This window comes from Prunus dulcis, chromosome 5 (genome assembly GCF_902201215.1).
Source record: "Prunus dulcis chromosome 5, ALMONDv2, whole genome shotgun sequence".
NCBI lineage: Eukaryota > Viridiplantae > Streptophyta > Magnoliopsida > Rosales > Rosaceae > Prunus > Prunus dulcis.
Window position 1 is genome coordinate 17257714 of NC_047654.1, and position 24473 is coordinate 17282186.

The 24473-nt window shown below is 39.1% G+C and overlaps 4 protein-coding genes and 1 pseudogene across 4 annotated transcripts; 3 read left to right on the forward strand and 2 right to left on the reverse strand.

Moving 5' to 3' along the window:
• The first annotated feature begins 15 nt into the window (after window positions 1-15).
• On the forward strand, window positions 16-3688 carry LOC117627471 (probable protein phosphatase 2C 8). Its single transcript, XM_034359589.1, has 10 exons — window positions 16-577; window positions 661-769; window positions 1082-1118; window positions 1237-1281; window positions 1502-1554; window positions 1935-2096; window positions 2357-2440; window positions 2579-2668; window positions 2829-2876; window positions 3364-3688. The coding sequence occupies exons 1-10, from the start codon at window positions 246-248 to the stop codon at window positions 3472-3474; spliced, it is 1071 nt and encodes a 356-aa protein (XP_034215480.1). The 5' UTR covers window positions 16-245; the 3' UTR covers window positions 3475-3688.
• Window positions 3689-3889: 201 nt separating this feature from the next.
• Window positions 3890-6081, forward strand: LOC117627472 (annotated as a pseudogene).
• A 479-nt stretch (window positions 6082-6560) lies between these two features.
• LOC117627468 (T-complex protein 1 subunit delta) lies at window positions 6561-8604 on the reverse strand. The gene has a single exon (XM_034359587.1). The coding sequence runs from the start codon at window positions 8460-8462 to the stop codon at window positions 6855-6857; it is 1608 nt and encodes a 535-aa protein (XP_034215478.1). The 5' UTR covers window positions 8463-8604; the 3' UTR covers window positions 6561-6854.
• A 126-nt stretch (window positions 8605-8730) lies between these two features.
• On the forward strand, window positions 8731-18223 carry LOC117627467 (DExH-box ATP-dependent RNA helicase DExH3). Its single transcript, XM_034359586.1, has 19 exons — window positions 8731-9367; window positions 9958-10112; window positions 10206-10293; window positions 10395-10640; window positions 10882-10977; window positions 12041-12229; window positions 12365-12524; window positions 12602-12732; window positions 13452-13625; window positions 13701-13973; window positions 14599-14793; window positions 15026-15229; window positions 15426-15495; window positions 15586-15734; window positions 15884-16192; window positions 16549-16608; window positions 16738-16890; window positions 16983-17093; window positions 17259-18223. The coding sequence occupies exons 1-19, from the start codon at window positions 8933-8935 to the stop codon at window positions 17751-17753; spliced, it is 3693 nt and encodes a 1230-aa protein (XP_034215477.1). The 5' UTR covers window positions 8731-8932; the 3' UTR covers window positions 17754-18223.
• A 400-nt stretch (window positions 18224-18623) lies between these two features.
• LOC117629162 (alpha-1,3-arabinosyltransferase XAT2-like) lies at window positions 18624-20679 on the reverse strand. The gene is made up of 4 exons (XM_034361664.1): window positions 20641-20679; window positions 20473-20532; window positions 19876-20059; window positions 18624-19762 (listed from the first exon to the last, which is right to left on the reverse strand). The coding sequence occupies exons 1-4, from the start codon at window positions 20677-20679 to the stop codon at window positions 18624-18626; spliced, it is 1422 nt and encodes a 473-aa protein (XP_034217555.1).
• Between the last annotated feature and the right edge of the window lie 3794 nt (window positions 20680-24473).

Consider the following 24473-nt stretch of genomic DNA (forward strand, 5'->3'; position numbering starts at 1 on the left):
AAAACAATGAAAAACGTTAAAATTCTTTACGAGTAAATTGATTGGAGGCTCGAAGCTCGAATTTGCTTCATCCATTACTCTTGACGCTCCAGCATTTGAATCGTGAATTGGTGAAAAAGGTTGCAGCCTTAATTGGAATAATTTCTCAGCAACCAAACAGTCTTCTTCCTTCTTGTTTTTCTTATCAAGATATCTTTTAGTGTTTTTGATTCTTGAAAATAGAAACCAGTTGTTTTGAGTCCACAATGAGTGAAACTGAAACCTCCAATTCAGCCCCCAAGAACGAGAACCCAAAAGAGGTAGAACCAGCGCCAAAGCAAAAGCAAAAGCGTGAAAGCAATTCCGAGGACTCTATTTCAGCTGCAAAGAAGTTGAAAACCGAACAAGAGCAAGACCCAGGAGTTGATTTAGGTGAAGGGAACAAGGATAGTGGGGTCAATGAGCCAAATTCAGGTGGGAGGGAAATGGGTTTTAAGATTGAAGCTGATGCAGCCGAGGATAAGGGGTTACGGCACGCCATGGAGGACGCTTGGGTTGTGCTCTTGGACACCAGCTTGGATTTTCCGGGAAAATTGAGGTTCTAATGCTTTGTTGTTCTTATATATGGCAAGCTTTAAAAGTTCAATTTAGTTACTTCTTGGTGTCTTCTTTTTGGGTCAGATGTGCGCATTTTGCAATTTATGATGGGCATGGAGGTCGATTAGCTGCAGAGTATGCTCAGAAGCATTTACATACAAATGTGCTTTCAGCCGGATTACCACGTGAGTTGGTGTGTTTGCTTAGTCTGATTTTTGCATGTATGTTTAGACCTAATGGCAGACTGACATAATCATCTTTGTTAGTTTCTGTACGTGTTGGATTGTTTTGTCAATGCGTTGGCAGTTGGATTCAATTATGAAATTTTGTAGAAAAGAATTTTTCTGATGCTTGAAAAAGAAAATTAAGGCTCTATCATTGAATGATGTAACTATCTGCGCCATATACATTAGTACATATGTTGAAAAAGAAAATTTAGGCATTTTGCTTTCGTGGAAACTGTTGTCCTTGAAGTCTAATTGTATTTTATTGCTTTGCATTGCAGTTGGATGTAAAAACAGCCAAGAAAGCCATACTTGATGGTATAAATTACTGTGCAAGTCTGTTCGTTTGTTTATTTTATCATATAGTGATTTCATCTAAGTGTGGATTTTTTTGTTATTAGGTGTATTTATTTGAATTTTATTTTCCCTAATTTAGGTTTTCGGAAAACTGATGAGTCTGTTCTTCAAGAAAGTGCTGCAGGTACAGAGTGAATCTTTCATCCTCTATTTCTTATTTGAACTTTCATTCGCCTAGATTAATTGAACTAGAATATTGCGTCTCAAATAGTTATTTCTCATAACTTTTATCTATCTGTCAACCATTTTTTTCGCAAGTACAGATCATAGAGAACCATTTTATGGACTCATGTTTTCCTAATATCTACTTGAGGATTCATGTCTTGGTTTTAAATTGTCATCAGGGGGATGGCAGGATGGTGCTACAGCTGTATGTGTTTGGATATTAGGAAAAACTGTAAGTACCAAGTATGTTATTGAGTTTCTAAAATAGAAAAATTAAGGCCTTTTGTAAGTTGTTTTCTGTATGTAGGATGATGCTTTAAACATCACTGAGTTGCATTCTTTGATCTTGGTTCTGTAATCTGAAATCATTTAAGGATACAATTTGCAAATATTTGGTGGATTACCCTATCAAATACATGATTATTTGATAGGATACTGCTTGTCTTTTTGAAAATTTGAAAAAATAAAAAGGAGCAACTTAAGGCCTTCTCTTGAAGAATACTAGATGATGTGATGATTCAATTTTCTTTCCAAGTGGAATGACTATGTTGTTCCTAAGACAAGCTAATGGCAATTTACAAATCCTGTTCTAATGGTACTGGATGTTTCTAGGTTTTTGTTGCTAACATTGGGGATGCAAAAGCAGTGGTAGCAAGATCATCTCCTGCTGAGGGATTAAAGAATGGATCTGATGAAGCATGTCATCTGAAGGCCATTGTTTTAACAAGGGAACACAAAGCTATCTATGCACAAGAGCGTGCTCGTATTCAGAAGGTAAGTGATGTGTATAAGTAAACTTGGGATTAAGACTTTGTTGAGTTGAATTGTTAGGGGATTATGCTTTGTTTACCTTTAATGTGGACTTGCTAAACTGTGATTAACAAGAGCTGAAGAAAAGAAATAAGGCGATATTCTTTGTATATTGCTTTTGTGTCCGCTGCATTGTATTTCATTTGTAACCTTTTAGTATATTTACTTCTATCTGAATCTACTTGAAACCTTATGAGCTCCTTTCTGCTTGAAATGTGCTTCAGGCTGGTGGAAATGTGAGTTCAAATGGACGACTACAGGGGCGCCTTGAAGTTTCTAGGGCCTTCGGAGATCGCCATTTCAAAAAGGTTTTATTTTCTGTTCTCTTGGACCCTTTTCCCTGTAGTTACATGTTTCCATCAATCTACTGCTTTGGGGACAAAAAACCATATTGCTCTACTTTACAAAGAGATTATTGAATTGATAGTTTTGTCTGTAAATTGCAGGTGGGTGTTGTTGCAACCCCAGATATTCATTCATTTGACCTTACGGAGAGAGAGCACTTCATAATTCTTGGTTGTGACGGCCTCTGGGGGGTATATTTTCCTTCTTTACTTCTCCTGGACTTGGAATATGCCTAAAATACAGAATCTTTGTCTGAATCGGACCTCATATTAATTTACATTTTTCTTTTGGATCTTATTCCTGATATTTTACTGTCTATCTAACAGTACAATGTTTCTAAATTTGTTACAGGTAATTGGACCAAGTGATGCTGTTGCTTTTGTTCAAAAACTTTTGAAGGTTAGAGAAAATAGTCTCTTTCTTAATGATCATTTCAACATCCCATGGAATTTGAATAGGTCCATTGTCTTATAGGTTTCATTTAAATCATTAATTTGTCACGTTTGTTTGAACTAGCATGTTAAGTTTCTCTTCTTCTTCTTCTTTTTTTGTTTTTTTGTTTTTTTGTTTTTTGGGTCTGATTTTGTTATCTCCTTGTAAAATGGTTTGTCTTCAACAATCAACTACAACATTATTTGGCAAAATGACCAGATCCTCAATTACTTACATGAACGTGACAAATGGGGAAGATATCTGTTTCTGTTAGGTTTCTTTTTAGTTGCTGAAAATTTGTGGGATTTGATGCATAATACATAAACCCCTTCACATTCAAATGTAAATCAAGAGGTGAATTATGGTGGTTGTGTGTTGTTTCAAGATATCCTCTCAGGTATCTTGTTGTTTAAGACACATAATTTCTTAGAAGGATTGGATTTTAATTTTTCAGGAGGGACTACCTGTTTCAACTATTAGCCGCCGTCTTGTAAAAGAAGCTGTGCGTGAACGGCGCTGTAAAGATAACTGCACTGTAATCATAATCATGTTCAGGCACAAGTAGTTCTAGGCGCCAATTCATTTTAAAAGGAATACCCGGCTACTGGCGATGAAACACCGTGAGGGTTCGTTTCTTTAATTGTGTAAGCTTAACAAAATGGTGTCCACCATTGGTTAGTTGCTCAGTCATGTAGTAACCATTGAATTGTTGAAAACTTGATACATGCAGCCTTGGATTCTTGGTGCAGATATTGCTAGATGTTTTAAAATTGTATTGCTCTAACACAACCAGGTATTCTGGAACTTTGTCCAATGCAAGAAATTTGAATCTGGACCTGACTGACCAGTTTATGTTGTATGCTTGCAAGTTGCAAACGGAACCAGCTCCAATATCATGTCTCAAGTTCATCTTTTAAGAATGTGACCGAAGAAAAACCAGCACAGCCCATGTTAAACATTTACAAGCTCGTCTGGATTTGAGCAATTGAAGCACGAACGAAATGCGAAAAGACAATACTGCCCCTTCAGCTCCTCTCCTTGCTTTTGAATGTTTAGGTTTTGCAACTCCTTAATAATGAAAAGGACTCACATGCCATCTCTGATTGATTCTTTGTATCGTGTTGTTCCATCTTCTTGTCCGACAACCCAACCCAACCTATTAACGAAACTCGAGTCGAGACTATGATTTTGGACAAACGACCTAACCTAACCCAATTAAGAATTTCTCCTCATTATCATTATTTGGCAGCAGATTCCATTTTCCAAAAAGACAAAATCTTCTTTCACAGTCCCATTAATATGAAATTTAATTTTAGAGGAAGTAAATAAATAAATAAAGCCTTATGATTGATAGAGAATATCAAACCGTATTCGAAGATGATGGGATCAAGCCCAGACCTGACTGAGACCAATGGAGGGAAACTTTGGTCGCCTACTCTCTGATTACCTGGCTAACATGCTTTACCTTCACCTTGTCTCCCAAACCTCATCACCTCTCGTGGAGCAAAACAAAATATATTTTCAGTTCATACAATGAGATATAAACTAATTGCATTGCTTGTTCTGCAGCTCTGCTTTGCAGGGTTTCATATAGTCTCTAGAGTTGCATTGAACATGGGCGTAAGTAAAGTTGTTTACCCAGTTTACAGGAACCTCATTGCACTGCTTTCGTTGGGTCCCTTTGCTTATTTGCTTGCTTTTAATAAAAAATGGAATGGTCTTTATAATCTTCATTTGTGGTATCAGGATCACTGCAAACCAAGGATTTTTCCTTTTGGGGCTGTATTATGCGTCTCCAACTTTTGCATATGCAATGCAAAACTCTGTTCCTGCAATTACTTTTCTAATGGCTTTGGCTCTAAGGTATATATTTAGGGCTCTGTTTTTCATCTTCTTTTCTTTCTTCTGCACACCTCTTCCTCTGTTTTTGTTTCTTGTTGAGGAAAGAGTTCTACTCTTGAGTTCTCTCTCTATCTCAGACTTGAGCATATTAACATCACAAGGAAAGATGGGCTGGCTAAAGTTATGGGAACCATTGCAAGTCTAGGGGGTGCAACTATTATTACTCTTCACAAAGGCCTCCCTCTTCTGAACCAGACAGAGCCAATTCAGGGAAGAACGCCGCTAACAGAAGAAATGTCAAGTAGCACTGACATGCAGAACTGGAAATGGGGTTGCATCTACCTGCTTGGACACTGCGTAGCATGGGCTAGTTGGATGGTCTTTCAGGTCAGTCGAAAATCATCTTTCACCCCATGATTATTCTGACCAAACTTATGAATGCCTAACTCAGCCATTTCAATCACCATTTTCATGACCTGGAATGTGATGTTCAAACTTTGAGGGCTCCCATGTTGAAAAAGTATCCGGCGAAGCTCACACTCACTTCATTCACATGCTTCTTCGGATTGATTCAGTTCCTGGTGATCGCAGTCTTCGTAGAGACTGAATTTGAGAACTGGAAAATCCAATCTGGAGAAGAATTGTTTACAATCCTATATGCTGTAATTTTCCTAGCATTTGTTAGATGACCACATATGCAAAATATTGGATCTACATGAATTTCTCTTGAACCTCAATTTATGACTATCTGCCTTGTTTTTGGGAATCGGGGATTGTTGTTGCTCTCTAAACATGGCGTATCCCGTGTAGTGGCCCTGTGATTGTTGCTGTCTTCCAGCCCTTGCAGACCACCTTAGTTGCTGTCATGGCAACTCTTGTTCTTGGTGATCAGTTATACTCTGGAGGGTACGACAAAAGTCCCAATCTAATCAAATATCACAAGCGACACATGTTTAACTATTACTGCTTGGTTTTCTTCCTAACATTTCCTTCTTCCATTGCAGGATTATTGGCGCACTTCTCATCATGTTAGGTCTCTACTCAGTTTAGTGGGGTAAAAATGAAGAAAACAGAGTGTTTGACCAAGGGGAAGTATTGAAGAAGCCCCTTCTTGAAGCTGATATAAAAGAAGATTATGGAATTGCATTATATCGTCATAGGCATGCTTATGCTTAGAACACGAGATATGTTATTGACCAAAAACAAAAGAACCCGAAACAGTTAACCACGCATGGGTAAAAAAGTGAGGATGAAATGCAGTAAGCACAGGTTTCAGATAACCTGAGCATCTCAACATGTAAATTCAATGAGACTTTTTCTCTAAAATTATTTGTGCAAATACTTAAGGTTTCCTGCAAATGCATAGAAAGGCAGCCTAAAGCATGATTCATAACAGAGTCCGCCCCCTTGGGCAATTGACAGAGGTGGAAGAAAGATCACGCAATCAATCTTAACAGTGATCAAGCAATTCAGAGTCTCCCTCACCCAAGATCGTAAAACATGCATGATGATTTTTGGGAGCCTACATGAACTGTATCTTCTTCTTCATCTTTAACCTCCATCAACTCAACTCCCCAACTCATTCGGAGAAACTCAAACTCCATATCTTCTCAACATTTGAATTATATCTAAGCAAACTCGCGCATAAAGATTATATCAAATGCAACAACTTGTCACAAATTTCCTTTGAGCTTAACAAGAAATGAATGAACAAAATCTGAAGGACGCAAATCACCAAAACATAGATCCTCCTAAAACTGAACAGAGACCCCATTTCAGCATTATGAAATCGAACTTCAGGAAAAAGGATTAGCATTGCTCAATGAAGAGGTTTATCAATAGATTGGAGTCTAAATTTTTGTCATGGAAGCCAAGATATACAAAATAACCATCTTCTCTATTAGCATGCAAACTTAAGATGGGAGAGTTAAAAGAAATACATAATGACTAACTAGATGCATGGACAAAGGTAAGTTCCATAACATCCCTTAATAAACACCCAAAGATCAAATCAAAAGTAAACATCCAGTACCATTACCAAAATTCGGAACAGAAATCCACCTCAAAAGAAATAGAGCACAGATGAAATAACAAACATCCAATCTATCTTACTGTAACTATGTCATCAATCTTCAAAATCATCCGCACACACTCGGTGGCCAGAGTGATGGCACTTGTGCTCACAAGCAGCGGCTGCACCACATTCTCCTCCAAGATGTTGGTAATCTGTCCCTTCCTCACATTAATTCCAGTGTTGATTTCTCCCTGTGCGTGGCGGTTCCTCAGCTCAGTCACAATCGCAATCGGATTCAAACCCGCATTCTCAGCCAGTGTATAGGGAACAACCTCGAGCGCCTCTGCAAACGACTTCACACAATAACCCTCCATCCCCTGCAGCACCTTAGCCCACGCACCCAACTGCCTCGACAGCTCAATCTCCGGCGCACCGCCACCCGCAATCAAAAACCTCTTACTCACCAAACACCTCACCACACACAAAGCATCGTGCAGGCTCCGCTCCGCCTCATCCAGCACCAACTGGTTCGACCCACGAACCAGAACGGTAGTGGTCCGACCCATGTTCTGAATCCCTGTAATCTTCACAATCTTTCCATCACCAAGCGAAACCTCCTCAACCAAATCAGCGTACCCCAATTTCTCTGCCCGGAAATGCTCAATGTTAGCAATGGGCAAGCAATTCAGAGTCTTGGTGATGAACTCGATCTCATCTCTCTCCACGTCCTTAATCACCAAGATCTTCGCTTTCGCCAAATAATGCAAGGACAAATCAGTAACTGCGTCTCTCAGAATACTCTTCTGAATCAGCAAGACGTTACACCCAGTCGCCTTGATCTTCTTAATCATACCCAGAATGTAATTCCTTTCTTCCTTCAAAATCCTATCCATCTGTGTATAGTCGGAGACGACAATGCTCTGTTCAATATCGGTCTTGGGAGGCGAAATCTGGAATTGAATCACAGCGATCTTCGCGTTCTCCATTCTTGTAGGCCCACCAGCTGCGTGACTTGCCTTCTTATCGAAAACAAGTCCCTTCACCGTCTCTGTATCGTCGACGGTGCCTCCGAGCTTCTTCACGATCCTGATATCCCTCAGGTCCACCACCTCTGGCTTCGCGGGGTCCACCACTGAGAGCACGGCGTCGACGGCAAGCGGCGCGAGCAGAGTCGAGTACTGGCTCACTACCTTGCTGTTGAGCGATGTGCTTGCGGACTTGACCAGCGAATCGCGGTCTGTGAGCTCGACGGGGACGGCCATGGCAGTCAAGACATCGACGGCTCTAATGGCAGCCTTATGGAGAGAGTCGGAGATGACCGTCGGGTGGACGCCGTGTGACAGAAGGATGTGGCACTGTTTCAGGAGAGCGCCCGCAATGACGACGACGGTGGTGGTACCGTCACCAGCGGCAGAGTCTTGAGACTTGGAGAGCTCGACGAGCATCTTGGCGGCGGGTTGGAGGACCTCCATCTTGTTGAGGATGGTGGCGCCGTCGTTGGTGATGATGACCTCGCCGTTGGCAGTGGAGATCATCTTGTCCATGCCCTTGGGTCCCAGGCTGGTCCGGACGGCATCGGCCACGGCTCGAGCGGCGAGGATGTTGGCCTGGCGGATGTCTTCCTTGCGCTTGTTGTCGACATAAGACTCGGTCTTGGAGGACGAGCGGGGTTGGGAGATCACTGCTGGTGAAGCCATGGATGCAGGGATCGACTAAAGGCTTCCAAGTTCCAATTTTGAAATGGTATGGAAACCCTAGAGTGAGTTAGAAGCAGAGAGTGGGGTTTTAGGTTAAACAAGGAGAGAGATGGTTCGAGAAATTAGACGAAAATGGCCTTATTGGGAGGGAGTGTTTGGGCATGACGAGCTATGTGTCCCTAGTAAGGATAAGTTGGATTTTTTTTAAAAATTTTTTGTTGGGCTAGACTGTAATTTTATCTCTATTTTCCTTTAATAGATAAAAGAGAAAACAGAGTCCAGCACCAGAGTCATGACGTAAATGCTCTCAGCGCCACTTCTCTCCAACCAACATAACCCAAACCAAAACAACACCAAGAGATCCATTGCATCTGTCCAAAACCCTAATATCAGCAAATGGCTCCATAACTGCTGCAACTGAAAAAACCCACAACCGCAACAGACACATACACCCACGCCCAGAGAGAGCCATGCCCTACTCAGCCCTCTTTGAGGGCTATATAATAAGAACAACCGCCATGTCTCTCAAACCGACCACCGCCTCATCCCCCATTTTGGCCTCTTTGCGTAGGACCCACAACCACCGCCGCCACCACATAGCTTCAGTAAGGCCGTCTTTTTTCGGTTGCACCATGAGGAACAGCCGTTACCACACCCACTGCCTTGCCCGGTCGCAGAATTGGAATGCGTGTAATTATCTGCCGCGTCACGTGGGGCCAGTGGGGGAAGTCACGTGCCTGGCCTCGTCGCGGGCCGTGGAGGCTGATTGGAAGCAGAGGCAGCTGAGGAGTACGGCGGTGCCCTTTTTGTACCAGCAGAACTTGGGTTATGGACGGTTTGCATACCAAGACGCCTCCGCTAGTGAGGATTCCGACTACGAAAGGGGTTCTTCTCAGCGCCAATCGGTTAGTTTTGCCATGCCCATTTTCTTAGAAACTTGATTGCTTGAATTGAGCACTTTGATTGAGTTAGCCTCTGTTTTGGTTTAGTAATTTTTTAAGCTACTTTTGATTACTCTTGGAAATGAAAATTTAATCTACGTAAGTTTATAGGAGCAAGAAAAATTCTTTAACCTCATCATCTTCCAATTTTTGAAGCTAGAATGGCCATTGGCGACTTTGATTGAGTTAGTAATTCTTGGGGGATTGTTAATTCTAAATCCACTGCAGCTGCTAATGAAAGTGAAATTGTATTCTTTTACTCAAAAAAAAAAAAAAAAAAGAAGTGAAATTATATTCCCAAGATGCTGGCCAAAAAGCACAAAGGCTAGAACTTTGGTATCAGTATATGTGTTTGAAATATCTTACTCGTTTTAGGACTTTGAAATAACAGCCAACGAAGTTGAAAGTAGGATGAAACCTGTTAATTTTCTCACGACTCTTTTTCAATGTAAATTCTGTGATTTTAAATATATGCTTTATTTATTTAACGTGACAGAAATATAACTTTCATAGATATATATGGTGGTTATTTGATTCTGGCTGATGGTTTGTAGGGTGGTTCGACCCTTGAAAACATTGATGAATGGAGATGGAAGTTAACTATGCTTCTTCGCAACAAAGATGAGCAAGAAGTGGTGTCCAGGGAAAGAAAGGACAGACGTGATTTTGAGCATCTTTCAGAACTGGCAAATAGGATGGGTTTATATAGGTACGTCAGTTTAGTGTGTGCACCAGTTATTCACATTTTCTTTATTCTATGCCCATGTTTGTGTGTTTTCTGATTCTTAATTTTCTCAAGCAGCCGTCAGTATTCAAAAGTTGTAGTCTTTAGTAAAGTCCCTCAGCCAAATTACAGACCTGATCTGGATGATAAGCGACCACAAAGAGAGGTACTTTCATCTATTTCTCAGCCAAATTGACTTTGTGCATGGTGTTGAAGATAATCTACTACCCAATATATATTGTTCTAAACTATTTGAAGCATGTATAGGTTGTCTTACCTTTTGGACTGCATAGAGAAGTAGATGCTCATCTCAAAGCCTATGTATCTCAAAAGCCAATGAAGACAGGAAATTTATCAGAATTTTCCTTTTCAAGATCAAGCAGTAGTGGAAGTATGGTTAATGATGGAGGACCTTATGAGCAGGAGGAGCCCTCAATACAGAATAGTGATGCCATGGAGAAAATTCTTCTGCGGAAAAGCTTGCAACTGCGTAATAGGCAACAACATTGGCAGGTTATTCTTTTCCTTCATCTTGCCACAGTTATACTAGCTGGACGTTCAGCCCTTTTGCATTTTATTATTTATTTTATTTGTATGTAGTAGACAATGCATTGCATAAGTGAAGGTTTTGTTTTTCTGTGTCTTTTGTATAGTTTGACTTTGAGATGGAGTTCTTGTTCATTTCCATCTAGCTTTACAGTAGCTTTGTCGATTTTTAAATACATCCATGTTGAAAATATCTAGTCTTCTACAGGAATCTCCTGAAGGTCAAAAGATGCTTGAACTTCGTAGAAGCCTGCCTGCATATAAAGAAAAAGATGCACTATTAAAAGCCATATCAGAAAATCAGGTGCTGTTGCTATTTATGATTTTTATAACTGGTTATGGATGACTGCTTTTGCTCGCTAATATAGTTGAGTTTTCCTTTTACCAGTCCTTCAAACAGTCTCAATAAAGGTCTCAGGGTTTAATGTTGGAGCTCCTTTTAACATTTAACAAACATCTTATTCTTTTATAAGTGTAAGAGTTGTGAATATCTGCCTAAACAAAGCAGGCGCATTTTCTTAGGCACTTAATTTATAGCTTCAAGTGGAAGACTAGTTTTATGGAGGCTTGAGCACTTAGACAACTTGATGCAGGGCAGCAGCTATAAGCTGCTGTCCAGTGACCCAAACGTATCCAAAATACAGAGAACAGAAGGATAAAGCAAAAGAATTGAAGTTGGAACGAAGATAATTGAGTTCTAGGGCAAAATCCCAACAGAAACTCTATAGACTAATGTCTGAAATTATATTCATCAACAAAAACTCAATACAAGAGTCTCTAAATAGCCTCTTTATGCTAGAATACAGAAAACCTAATTGACATAGGAAATTAAAAACCTAAACAGGAAATTAAACCAAATCCTAGTAAGAATAGGAAAACAAAAGAAGTAACTAATAATTTAAAGTAAATAGAACCCTAGCCCAATTGATTGACGGGCCTAAGTAATCTTAGAGAGCTTCATAGATGCTCCTGCATCACAACTATCTCTTGTTTCAGTTTTATAACCATCATAGTGCATTGATATCACATGGACCGAGTTTCCGTGCTGAGTTCACAATTCATGTTTTCCTCCTGAATTTAGACTCTTCAAAAGAACAATGTTTTGTCAGTGTATATTATATTAGGACTATCTCTATTGCTAGTAAATAAGTTATTAGCACTTACAGGCGCATTTCCATCATCATCATTATGATTAGAATTATTATGACAGTCATTATTGCTACTGTTATAATAATTATTTCTGCCAACTACTGAGGAAATGTGTTGATAGTGTATTTAGTGAATTATATATTTAGTGAATTATATTGATTGGTTGGTTTCTGTGTGTCTTGGCTGTAGACTGAATAAATGGTTATGATTGTGAGCAGGTCATAGTTGTCTCAGGTGAAACAGGTTGTGGTAAAACTACACAGCTTCCTCAGTACATTTTAGAATCTGAGATTGAAGCTGCTCAAGGAACTGCCTGCAGTATTATTTGTACTCAGCCTAGACGAATATCTGCCATGGCTGTTTCTGAAAGAGTTGCTGCAGAGCGAGGGGAGAAACTAGGGGAATCTGTAAGTTCTTGTATCTGAGGTCATAGCTTTTTCTTCGAAATCTTAAACTTGCCATATTACTTGTTTTGTTTTAGTAGATTGTTGAAACATCTAATCTAGCCAACTTGAACCTAAATCTTCTCCCTTTTGTAAAAGGTTGGTTACAAAGTTAGGCTGGAAGGGGTGAAGGGGAGGGACACCCGCCTTCTTTTTTGCACCACTGGAATATTATTGAGGCGATTACTTGTCGACAGAAAGTTGAGAGGTGTTACACATGTTATTGTTGACGAGATTCATGAACGTGGAATGAACGAAGGTGATTTTTAATTTTGGAATGTATTTGTTGATTGATATATCAAATATGGCCCAATCATATTCTTGCATTTGTTTCAGATTTTCTTCTTATCGTCCTGAAAGAACTTCTCCCTCGTCGACCAGAGTTGAGGTTGATTTTGATGAGTGCAACCCTAAATGCTGAGCTTTTCTCTTCCTACTTTGGTGGTGCTCCAATGATTCATATTCCTGTAAGTTCAGGGCACTAGTTCTTATTTTCGTTTATTTATTTATTACTGTTTTTTTTTATTATCTGTCCCATGTAACTAAAGTAAAATTTACTAGTAGCTAATCTATGATCATCATCATTGTGGGTTCATTTAGCATGATCTGCTTAGGTAATTCCAGGAGCCAGTTATATTTTATATTGTTAATTCTTGTCAGAATGGGTGATCTTTAACAGTTACAGTTAGCCACTGTTTCGTGGTCTATAAAATTTTGGGGCAGAAATCCAATCCAACAGTAAAAGCATTTTTCTAGAGCATTTTTTCTTTTGTCGGCTCAAAATGTGGTGGAAGAATGAGAAAGTTTAGCTAGGACATCACATAAAATTGAGTGCTTCTCGCTTAGATTCTGTGAACTGCTGGATTCTTGTTTATCATCCCTTTCAAGTCTGAACCATTCAAGTCTGAACCAATCATATACTCCACTTATTTCCACTGACGATCTTTTGCTGTGTTTGATTTCATGCCATCTATGACCTCTAGTGTCTCCTATTTATTATTTTATTGGTCAATAATGAAATTTATACAATGCACTATAGAATAAGATACTGCCATTACAGTGTATTCCATGATTCATTCAGTGATTGCACTTTTAGTTCAATTGGTCCATAATGATGTCGTTTTATCAGCATAAGGTATACTGGACTCACCCTTTATTTGGGGGTTGGGCTTTGCTCTATTTTCAGGGTTTTACATATCCAGTCCGAGCACATTTTCTGGAGAACATTCTAGAAATGACTAGGTATCAGTTGAATGAATACAATCAAATTGATGATTATGGTCAAGAAAAGGCATGGAAAATGCAGAAACAAGCTCCAGGTTCCAAAAAGAGGAAGAGCCAAATTGCTTCTACAGTTGGGGTATATAAAATTTGGCTTAGTTTTTGTTGCAATCCCTCAATTATATTTTAATTTCTTTTGCCCCTTTTTCAACAGGAGGTACTTGAAGCTGCTGATTTCAGGGAGTACAGTCCAAGGACTCGAGAGTCTCTCTCCTGTTGGAATCCTGATTCCATTGGTTTCAACCTCATTGAGCATCTGCTTTGCCACATAGTCAGGAAAGAACGGCCTGGTGCTATTTTGGTTTTTATGACTGGTTGGGATGACATTAACTCCTTGAAGGATCAACTCCAATCTCATCCCCTATTAGGAGATCCTAGCAGGGTCCTACTGCTTGCATGTCATGGTTCTATGCCTAGCTCTGAGCAGGTGGTGTAACTGTTCTCCTTTATTTTGTTCTCAATGCATATAGTTAAATTATCATGGCCAAGTGATGAGAAACACTTTAAGGACTTCAAACTTCTCCATATATTTTGGGATTATCCATTCATCAAAATATGTTGAATGTTTTTGTCTAAACAATATGCTAATCATGCATGGTTGTTGGGGTTTATAAAGCCTTTATCTAAGACTGGGAGGCTTTAGTTTCCCATGGAATGTGATGTGAAGGCCTGTCGTGTCTTTTGACTGTTATCAATCCTAAGTATTCTTTTATTGAGGATTCCTGTTACTCTATTGGGGCCATCTTTCTGCCTTCTTATCTATAATTTGGAAATTTAATCCATTAAGTTGTCGTAACATTATCCTATAATACAGACTAATTGATGTTGTTAATTTTGCTAAAGATCGTGATAAGTAATAAATCATTACAGCTTCATATTTTTCCAATGAAATCTTTTGATGTTATCATTTTGACAATTTGATGTGGAACCAATTACTTTTGGGTTGTTATTTCTTCCCCTTCGTAGTTTGAGGACAGTAGCCAAGTTTTGAATGTTACAACATGCAACGCTTTGTATTTAGTAATTTAATTTTCTTTTGTTTTTGTAAACAGAGGTTAATATTTGATAAGCCAGAAGATGAAATTCGGAAAATTGTTCTAGCGACAAACATGGCTGAGACTAGTATCACTATCAATGATGTTGTTTTTGTGGTTGATTGTGGAAAGGCGAAGGAGACATCATATGATGCACTAAATAACACTCCCTGTTTGCTTCCATCCTGGATTTCAAAGGCTGCTTCTCGGCAAGTAAGACAGTTTTGCCAGTTTCAATATCCATTTGATTATTTTATCTACTTCATGCTGGATCTTTTGATATAATGCAAGGCATCACTTTGTACTGATTGCCAAAGGTTTCTGCTTCTTAGTTAAACTGTGCAATTTTGTTGATTGTATGGTAACCACATGTGACACAATTGATATATTACATGGAAATTAAATACATGGGTTGTCAGTATTAATTAAAGCCTTTAATCTATAGAGAAGAGGCAGAGCTGGTCGTGTTCAACCTGGCGAGTGTTACCATCTCTACCCCAGATGTGTATATGATGCCTTTGCTGATTATCAGCTACCTGAACTTTTGAGGACGCCGTTGCAGTCTTTATGTTTACAAATCAAAAGTCTGCAACTTGGAAGTATTTCAGAGTTCCTATCTAAGGCCTTACAGGCGCCAGAACCCCTATCGGTAAAAATTCTATCTGACTACTCCCAGTTTATGCCTTTTCATAATACTTGCATGAGAGACTGTTGATAGTATTGTATTGCTTTTGAACTTTACCTAAAATTAACATGTGAATTAAGATATAATTTCTCTTATGTTATCAGTCTTATCTATGCAGAAGATCTTCATATTAGTATTCTGCATTTTGTTTCTTTTGTAGGTTCAAAATGCTGTTGAGTATTTGAAGATTATTGGGGCCTTAGATGATAATGAAGATCTGACAGTGTTAGGTGATGATGACTGATTATCAAAGCTTTTTAAGATGTGTTTTGCTTTGTCTGCAAGTCAGACAACTTAACTGATGATTGTATGATGTGCAGGACGCCACCTGTCAATGCTTCCCGTTGAGCCTAAACTTGGAAAAATGCTCATATTAGGGGCTATCTTCAACTGTCTGGATCCAGTAATGACTGTTGTTGCAGGCCTTAGTATGAGAGATCCATTCCTGATGCCGTTTGACAAAAAGGATGTAAGTATGATATGGTGTTCCTTGCTAGAGTTTGATGTTTTAATTTGCGCTGTTGCGTATTTTGATGATGTCTCCCCTCCCCTGGCATGCCAGCATATTCTGCACAAGCATAGGCTGAGGACTAACCATATCGTTTTCAAATTTTGTAGCTTGCAGAATCAGCAAAAGCACAGTTCTCCGCCCGTGATAATAGTGATCATCTTGCTCTTGTCCGAGCTTATGATGGTTGGAAAAATGCTGAAAGAGTGCAGTCTGGTTATGAGTACTGCTGGAGGAATTTTCTTTCTGCACAAACTCTAAAATCCATTGACTCTCTTCGGAAGCAGTTCTTCTTTTTGCTCAAGGATACTGGTCTGGTTGATCATCATACAGAAACTTGTAATACATGGAGCCATGATGAACACCTTGTCCGAGCGGTCATCTGTGCCGGATTATTTCCTGGAATATGCTCTGTTGTGGTAAGTCATTATGCATACCTTATAATGTTCTTATATTTTATTCACATGAAAAGAAATTATTTAGTTTGTCGTAATAGCCTATTTTTCTCTGTGTACATTATACAGAGAAAAAGAGTGATATGTTCAACTGAGCAAGAGTGTGATAGAAGGTGTTGTAATCTTCACATTTAGTTAAAACAATACCACAAATGATATGTTCAAGTGTACAAAAACTGTGATAAACGGGGTCATGATTCTTCAGATTAAGTTGAATTTCTGAACGGTCACAAGATGTTGCTTGCATCTGTTTTGCTTGTGAATGGTGTATGTTTCTCTAATTTATCGTGTATGTTGCAATGTTACATTACGTTGCACAGAACAAAGAGAAGTCGATTGCGCTGAAAACAATGGAAGATGGACAAGTAATGCTATACTCGGTTAGTTCCTTGTCTTTGGCTGCATTCATGTTTCCTTGTGGCATTACTTTAAATTTTCTATTTAATTGCATATAATGAGACATCATTATTTCTGATCTATTGTTTATGATTGTTGATTGCATCAATTAGAATTCTGTCAATGCTGGGGTACCCAAAATTCCATACCCATGGCTAGTTTTCAATGAAAAGGTGAAAGTGAATTCGGTATTTCTCCGGGATTCAACTGGTGTATCTGATTCTGTACTCCTTTTGTTTGGAGGCAACATCTCCAGGGGCGGCCTGGTAGGTTCATTGACTTTGGCGGTGCTTGTTAATTTGCATTTGTGTTCTTGAAGAAGAAATAGTTAGTAAATACTCCTACTTGCTTTTGGCAGGATGGGCACCTGAAGATGTTGGGAGGATATTTGGAGTTTTTCATGAATCCTGCATTAGCAAATACATATATTTTCTTAAAGGGGGAGCTTGGCGAACTGATTCATAATAAGGTTTGTATTTGGTTTCACCATTTGTCATAGCTCTTGAATTTAACACTTGGAATCTATACCCATTCTCTCTCTCTCTCTCTCTCTCTCTCTCTCTCTCTCTATATATATATATATATATATATATCTCTATCTATCTATCTAACATGGTGATGTCTTTGCAAGCAGCTCCTCAACCCCAAATTGGATATGCAGTCTCATACTCACCTCCTATCAGCGCTAAGATTACTGGTCTCAGAGGACCAATGTGAGGGTAGATTTGTCTTTGGCCGCAAGGTGCCAGTACCCTCAAAGAAGGCAACAAAAGAGATTAAACCTGGCGCCTTGACGGTTGGTGATAAAGGTGGGCCAAATAATAATTCCAAAAATCAGCTGCAAACTTTGCTTGTTAGAGCCGGACATGATGCACCCACCTACAAGACAAAACAATTGAAAAACAACCAGTTCTGTTCTACAGTGATCTTCAACGGGTTGAACTTTGTAGGGCAGCCTTGCAATAGCAAGAAACAAGCAGAGAAGGATGCAGCTGCTGAGGCTGTGCTTTGGTTAAAGGGTGAGAGGCATTCATCTTCCACAGATATTGACCATATGTCAATGCTTCTAAAGAAGAGTAAAAAGACAAGCCAGAAAAGGACTTCATTTGATAGTGCTAAGTGGGGTTAAGCATTGCTTGTCATATAGTGGAGTTAAGCATATGATCAAAAGCACAAGCAGCGGTAAAGAGCTGCTGGAGACTGGTCCATCCTCAAAGGCTTGGGTGTATGAAATTTGAACGTCAATCTTCTAGGCAGTTGAGCTTCCTCTGGAATAGAAGCTACATTCCGTAGAATCTATTATTGGTGCCGGCCTGTGCAAACCCATATTTGGAAAGAGGTGATATCTAACATTCTTTATTGGTAGAACCACCCATATTTTGGAAAGGGGTGATTGGGCACATTCTTCATTGGGTATGGATAATGGACCTTGTTCTGTAGAAGTTGCAGGTTATTGTAAACAGGTTTTTAGCCGCAGCTTACAGATCACATTGATCCATGCCTACTGCTGTGTCAAGGAGCTGCATTTTGTATATATTCGTTTGAGTAGGGCGCAGTCTTAGTAAAGTGAAAAAAAAAAAAAAAAAAACTCCATTTTCACGCAAGAGTTAGGGCTGTATTTGTAAAGAAACACTCCTTTTTTTTGGGTAAGGCCTGGTTTTTGTTGACCAAAAAAAAAAAAATCGATTTTTTTGGTTTCATCGTACTGGATAAGCAATATGGAAATTCTGTTTATTTATATCTATATTTTCATTATTGTCCAGTTTCTTTCCTTTTATTTTTTCTATTTTAAATTCATGTCTGTTTGTGAATCATGATAGGTAGTGTGTGGTTGATCATCAGAACATGGGAACGCGTATGCAGAGGCCCCATCTTCCTCTTGAAACAAAAAGAACCCGGAGAAAATAATACTAGGCTAGAATAACATAAAGAACCCGGAGAAAAGAACGCGGAAAAACTATGCAGGGGCCCCATCTTTCTCTTGAAACAAACCAATGGCTTAATAATGCAGAAGTTCAAGAGCTTTTAACAGAGTGGGTCTAAACCTATTGACGTTAAGCTTTATATTTTGCGCATTCAGAAAAGTTGACTTGAATCCTTCCCATCCTCGTATTGGAGTTGTGTGAGGGTCATTTTTCAGTGTGCTCTCCTCTTTGCTTACTTTATATTCCAAGTAGTTTAGATTCATACCCCTTGAAGGCACTCCGAAGTAGTTTGTTGCAATCCATTCGAACCCTCCAATTGGTAGTATTTGGATAAAAATTGAATTTTCAGGAAGGAAAAGAATGTTTGTGAGGCCAGCTCCATGAACTCCCATTAACACATCACAAGAATTCACAACTTGTGCAATTCTTGACATATTCCTGTCTGCTTCTTCAACAGTTACCTTGTACCCCAAGGTTCTAGCCATCTTAGTAATTTGTCTTAAATTCGTGAAACACCTTGTCCTCCGTCTTGATATGATCAGAAGCCGGGGCTTTTTACGTTGACCATCTCTGATTCTGATTGCATTAGCCCTCTTCAATGAATAAGTGTTTCTTAAGAACTCTCTGAAGTCTTTCATAGAATATGAATGTTTTGAAGGATCGATGGTCAGATCCTTTGGATGTCTTTTGAGGCCAACAGTCATGCTTGGAAAGCAATGGACTGCTTCTTTGTCAATGTCAAGAAACTCATAATTAGACAGTCCTTTTAGTATTGCTTGGAACTTTGCAACCCACCAAGTTCGTAAATCCGAAATAAGAAACTGAACTTCTCCATCATATTTTCGAGAAGTAATATAGAGTGGAACTATTATATCAGTAAATTCATGGAAATGGTTTCCTGTATATCCTCCATTTGAAAACAAGATGGCTGGAACACTATGATTTCGGGAGCATCGAGGGATTTCCTGGTCACCAATGACTGGTTTTACTGACCATGCTCGAGTGTGATTCATTGGCTTTTTGTCTTCTTTTCGAGCATAAGGTCTTATAGTCCAGGGGCTATTCCCTGCCAACACATCCATTTGAGATGAAACAATAGAAACTGTCGACGATTTTCCGTCAACCCGAACATCCCTGTTGATCTCGCAAAAATTGGTTCTTGGTTCCAAAACATTGCAAATTGGCTCCAAATTATTTGTCACGACTTTTGAAACTGCAGAATGAATTTAAATGGTTTAATCACAACTTCCGAATTATGTACTTTTCAAGAAGTTTAGAGCTATATAAACCTTAACCCCACGGAAAGTAAGTAGGAAATAATGATACCAGCCACTTGGAAAAGTGGTAGAGCATAAGGGTCCTTACTCTTTGTCTCTGCTTGTGGACCATTTTCTGCAATGAGACCAGTGGGAGTGCGTATCTTCTGATCGGGATGCTTGCCTTTGATTACCTGCTGAGAGCTGTTTGTTTGCTCGACTTGCAGCATCTCCAAACCAACACCCACAGACAGCTGCAAATTCCCTGCGAGTAAATGAAAGTTTAGACATCACTATAGCTCCTCAAACATATCGTGTTAATCTGGTCATTTGTAACTTTTGTACAGAAGAATGTAAAAAGTGTAGGTTAAAATAGGCTAAAGGCTGAAGAAGAAGAAGAAGAACATTTTCCATACAAACTAATAGATTCAAACTAGGCCTGAGCACCGTGCAAAAGTATAATGGTATGAGCAAGCAGCAAGCAAATGCTCCGTATCGTAACCTCTTCTGCTGATGGTGAGCAAAGCTTCTGGCAAGTACAGAATCGTGCTTCATTTTTGCTCAACTAATATAATTCTATTCAAGATGACATAGGGAAGCCTTAATGTTTGATCAACAAGATAATCTGATGTAGCGCAAGGAGGTATATATATATATCGAGGCTAACCTGAATGTTTTGATCTGTATTAGTTGTAGTCAATTCAAATATAAGCAGTTTGTTGATAACCTGAATATACAGGCATATTCATAAAATCATAGAGGCTAATCCAAACTAAAAAGGGAGCTAAATAAATTCAGATAACAGCATAACTAAATTACCTAGTATGACACAAACCAAATCAAGCCACACAAGAAAAGGAAAGTATCCACACATCTACATTTCAGTAAAAATAGCAATAATTAAATCATAAATCTTCTTAGGATCTCCAGCATTCCCCCTGGTACGAAAAACTCGACTCGGGAGAGTTAAAATTTCAAGTGAACAAAAAGAGTGATCAAGTTTCTTAAGGTGTCTTGACTCTTCAGAGTCAGTTGAGTGCTGCTGACTGGCAGTTCAATTGATGTTGTTTGCATCTGTTCTACTTGTATATTTCTCTCTTTTGTTTTTGGGCAGAATATATTTCTCATTTTGTACATGGCAGGAAAAATGCAGGATGAACTAATATTTCTACACTCAGCAGTGATTTTCATGTCTTTGGCTGTATTCATCTTTCCTTGTGGCATTGTTTCTGTATTAACCAAAATCTTAAAAGACAACATTATTAAGTCCTCGATGGACAGAGAAAAACATTGTCTTTGCTGTTGTTGGGAATGAACGAACGCACTCAGGCCGTCCCCACCGCAGCCCAATAATAGCAAGGGATAAAATAGTAAAAACTAATATTTGAAGTTTAAACAATAATAAAATAAACTTGCAAAATGATTTAGCTCACGTAATGCGAAAAAAATTAAAAATAAACTTACAAATTATAGATGGATGTAATAATAGAAAAGGGAACAAATGCATATATCTTGGAAAATAAAAGGAAGTTTGACAACAAACAAAAAATAAAATAAAAATAAAAAGGAAGAATATTTTTTATTTATTTAATATATACTCTTATTTTGTCTCTAAAAAAATTTCTCTTATTTTGTTGGGTCAGTGAAATTCATATAAGAAAGCCCAAAACGAAGACAAGTAACAAAGAGGCCCAAATTATAACACGAAAACCGGCTGTGACCGACTCCTCTAATTTCTACAATCTGATTCAGAGCTAACTTCTGAGCGAGAGAGCGAGAGAGCGAGAGAGCGGAGAGAGTCCGGATGAAAGAGAAACCTAGATCTGGTCGCTCGCGTCTCTGGACGAGATTCGAGAATGGAGCCCTATGGCAAAATACGAACCATAAATCGTTGCCATTGCCTTGTCCGGAGCCGGATCCGAACAAGGCAATGATTTAGGGTTTCGGATGGTGCAGAGAGAATGGTGAGATCGTTCGTCTCTGCGTCGACGATGAAGATCACAACAGTCCACAACGTAGCTATTTCGCGCGGATTAGGATCTGTGTCAGATTACGGTAAGAGTATAAATGGATGATTTAAACCCTATTTGAGTGCTAGGTTTACACGATGCTTATTTTGTTCGTTCTGGAATAAAGAAAGGATCTCCGTTCATTTAGTAGCAAGAATTTCATGTCATTGCCTGTTTGGAGAGAAAGAGAACGTTCAATTTCCCGTGTAGGCAGTGTTTGACTATTTTTTATTGGAATATTTTGATTAATTTAATCTGCTGATATGAAATAGGATACATGAAATTTTGTTCATATATCTGACTTCGTTTTTACTTTAGCCTGAGTTTTTAACCATTGTTAAGTTGATTGAAAACGAGCATTCAGTTTTCAATTTTTTGATGAAACATGCATGAGCTAACAGCTCTAGGGTATTATGCCCTTTAGGTTTTCATTTTATAATTTGGACAGTTTTTGTTCTATTCAGTTTAGGGCTTGAGAGTATCTGGCTTAATTTTTAAATCTCTGTAGAATCTATTATGCTGCACGCCTCTCATGTTGTGGTTTGGAGGCCTTGTGGGCAATTATGCTTATAATGCAGAAAGCCTCACATTTTGATGTCCAGTTATGCATCCAGGCAGATTATCTTACCTACGGTTATGCATCCACTTTTTGCGTACCCATTCTCTTTCCCACACCCTACTTTATCACTTCGTATGGTGACTTTCATCGTAATCTACATGCTTGGTCCGTGTTTGATGTGTCTAGTGCATGAGTGTGTGTGTCTCTATATATATGTGTATAACAATATGGTTTGAGGACTGTGCGAGTAAATTTTGTATTCCTTTCTGTAATTCTTTTATATTAATACAAGTCATGAGTGGGTGTCATTTTTACATTCCTATGCACAAAATTGATTTGGCAATGATTACTTTTTCAGGTGACCAGGAGCTAGTGAATCTAGAGGTGATTAACCATTTAGTTACCACAGTGAAGCCAGAGGTGATTCTTGGTTTAATGCTTTTAAAAAACCTTGATGTTTTCTTTCCCCCACACACACACACCCTACTTTATTCATACCGTGACTTTCATCCTAATCTACATGCTTGGCCTCTGTTTGATGCGTCTAGTACATGAGTGTGTGTGAGGTTTCTTTCCTGCCTCTATAATGCATTCATTCTTCCTTTTTTTTCTTGCTCCAACTAAATTTTCTTTTTTTATTTAAAAGAAATCTTCTTCTTTTTTTTTTCTAAATTGTGAAGCATGAAAGTGCTATCATTTGGTTTTACATGCCTTTATTTTTCGTTCGGTCAGCTATCAAATTGTGTGTTACTTTGTTCTACATTGCCTTGCTTATTTTTTCGCTCTTGAAGGCATTTTTCTTCTGCGTTGCATGGTTTCTGGGCGCTGGGAAAATGAAGGCAAAGGATGAGAGTCAAATGGGAAAGAGGGTTGGACCACACGGCCGGCATGGATTTTTCCAAGTTTTTTTTAATCTCTTTAAGTAGATTTGGTTTTTTTTTTTAATTTGCAGTCGATATTTTAATTTCTTTTAAAATGGCCAGATTACATGTTAGGAGTCGAACCCTGGATAACTGAATGGTTGGCCCAATCAGGCATAAAAATCGACTGCCCGTACATAGATAAAAAGCCCAGAGCGAACGTTCCAGCTTGCTCTTAAATCAACCGCTTGGGCAAATGGCTTTACTTTGACTTTTAGATTATAGGCGCATTACAAAATTTGAGATTCGGTAAGATAGACTGATCAAGTGTTTCAATATCATCTAACTTGTTAGTATTATTGGTGGCGAATTCATGGCTACAAACGTAATTGGGCGGCAATCTCAGATTTCTGGGCACGGAATAAATTGTGCGATAAGACAATTTCAAGTTATTAAGGCCAAATTTGATATAACTGCCCTCCTTATTTAACTGCTTGTTGCATTGGGTGTGCCCAAAAGTGTGATTTGTATGATAATATAAGGCCCAGAAATCGGCCCAATATTAAGAAAACGGGTCTAGACGTTCGCCCAACAGAAATGTGCCAACTAACGTTAATATAGTCCAGCGTTTGGCCCAGTATCTGAAAACAGGCCCACATGTCGCCTGAAAATAGGCCCTGTAATCTGCCCAATAAGCTAAAAAAGGCCAAGTCAGCCCAAACAAGCTCAAATGGGCCAACATGACGGCCCAATACCTTGAGAAGCAGCCAATGACGCTCAAATGGGCCCAGATGAAGCCCCAATACGGTGAGTAAAGGCCCAAAAGGTTGCCCAATGACGCTCAAATGGGCCCCTAGGCCCAATAATGTGAAAACAGGCCCAGAGAGAGGCCCAATAACGTGAAAACAAGCCCAGATAGAGGCCCAATAAAGTGATAAAAGGGGCCCAGATGTCGGCCCAATACCTTAAGCGAAGGCCCAAGAATAGGCCCAATGACGCTCAAATGGCTCAGATCTCAGCCCAGTAACGTGAAAAGAGGCCCATATATCGGCCCAATAATGTGAAACAAGCCCATATAGTGGCCCAATAAAGTGAAAACAGGCCCACATATCCGCCCAATAACCTAAAAAGCCTGGATTTCGGCCCAATAACCTGAAAAATCAGGCCCATATATCGGCCCAATGACGTAGAAATAAAAAGAAGGTCCCGAATTCGGCCCAATAATCTGAGAGAACAGGCC

What these genes read in the sequence shown, in the direction of transcription:
- LOC117627471 (XM_034359589.1), top strand. Translation starts at nt 246, where the DNA reads ATGAGTGAAACTGAAACCTCCAATTCAGCCCCCAAGAACGAGAACCCA. An exon ending in GATTTTCCGGGAAAATTGAG is followed by an intron (nt 578 to 660) that starts GTTCTAATGCTT and finishes TTTTTGGGTCAG; the next exon opens with ATGTGCGCATTTTGCAATTT. An exon ending in TTTGGATATTAGGAAAAACT is followed by an intron (nt 1,555 to 1,934) that starts GTAAGTACCAAG and finishes GGATGTTTCTAG; the next exon opens with GTTTTTGTTGCTAACATTGG.
- LOC117627468 (XM_034359587.1), bottom strand. Translation starts at nt 8,462, where the DNA reads ATGGCTTCACCAGCAGTGATCTCCCAACCCCGCTCGTCCTCCAAGACC.
- LOC117627467 (XM_034359586.1), top strand. Translation starts at nt 8,933, where the DNA reads ATGCCCTACTCAGCCCTCTTTGAGGGCTATATAATAAGAACAACCGCC. An exon ending in GTTCTTCTCAGCGCCAATCG is followed by an intron (nt 9,368 to 9,957) that starts GTTAGTTTTGCC and finishes GATGGTTTGTAG; the next exon opens with GGTGGTTCGACCCTTGAAAA. An exon ending in TGAAGATCTGACAGTGTTAG is followed by an intron (nt 15,496 to 15,585) that starts GTGATGATGACT and finishes TATGATGTGCAG; the next exon opens with GACGCCACCTGTCAATGCTT.
- LOC117629162 (XM_034361664.1), bottom strand. Translation starts at nt 20,679, where the DNA reads ATGTGTGGATACTTTCCTTTTCTTGTGTGGCTTGATTTG. An exon ending in TTCTTGTGTGGCTTGATTTG is followed by an intron (nt 20,533 to 20,640) that starts GTTTGTGTCATA and finishes CTGTATATTCAG; the next exon opens with GTTATCAACAAACTGCTTAT. An exon ending in ACCACTTTTCCAAGTGGCTG is followed by an intron (nt 19,763 to 19,875) that starts GTATCATTATTT and finishes TTCATTCTGCAG; the next exon opens with TTTCAAAAGTCGTGACAAAT.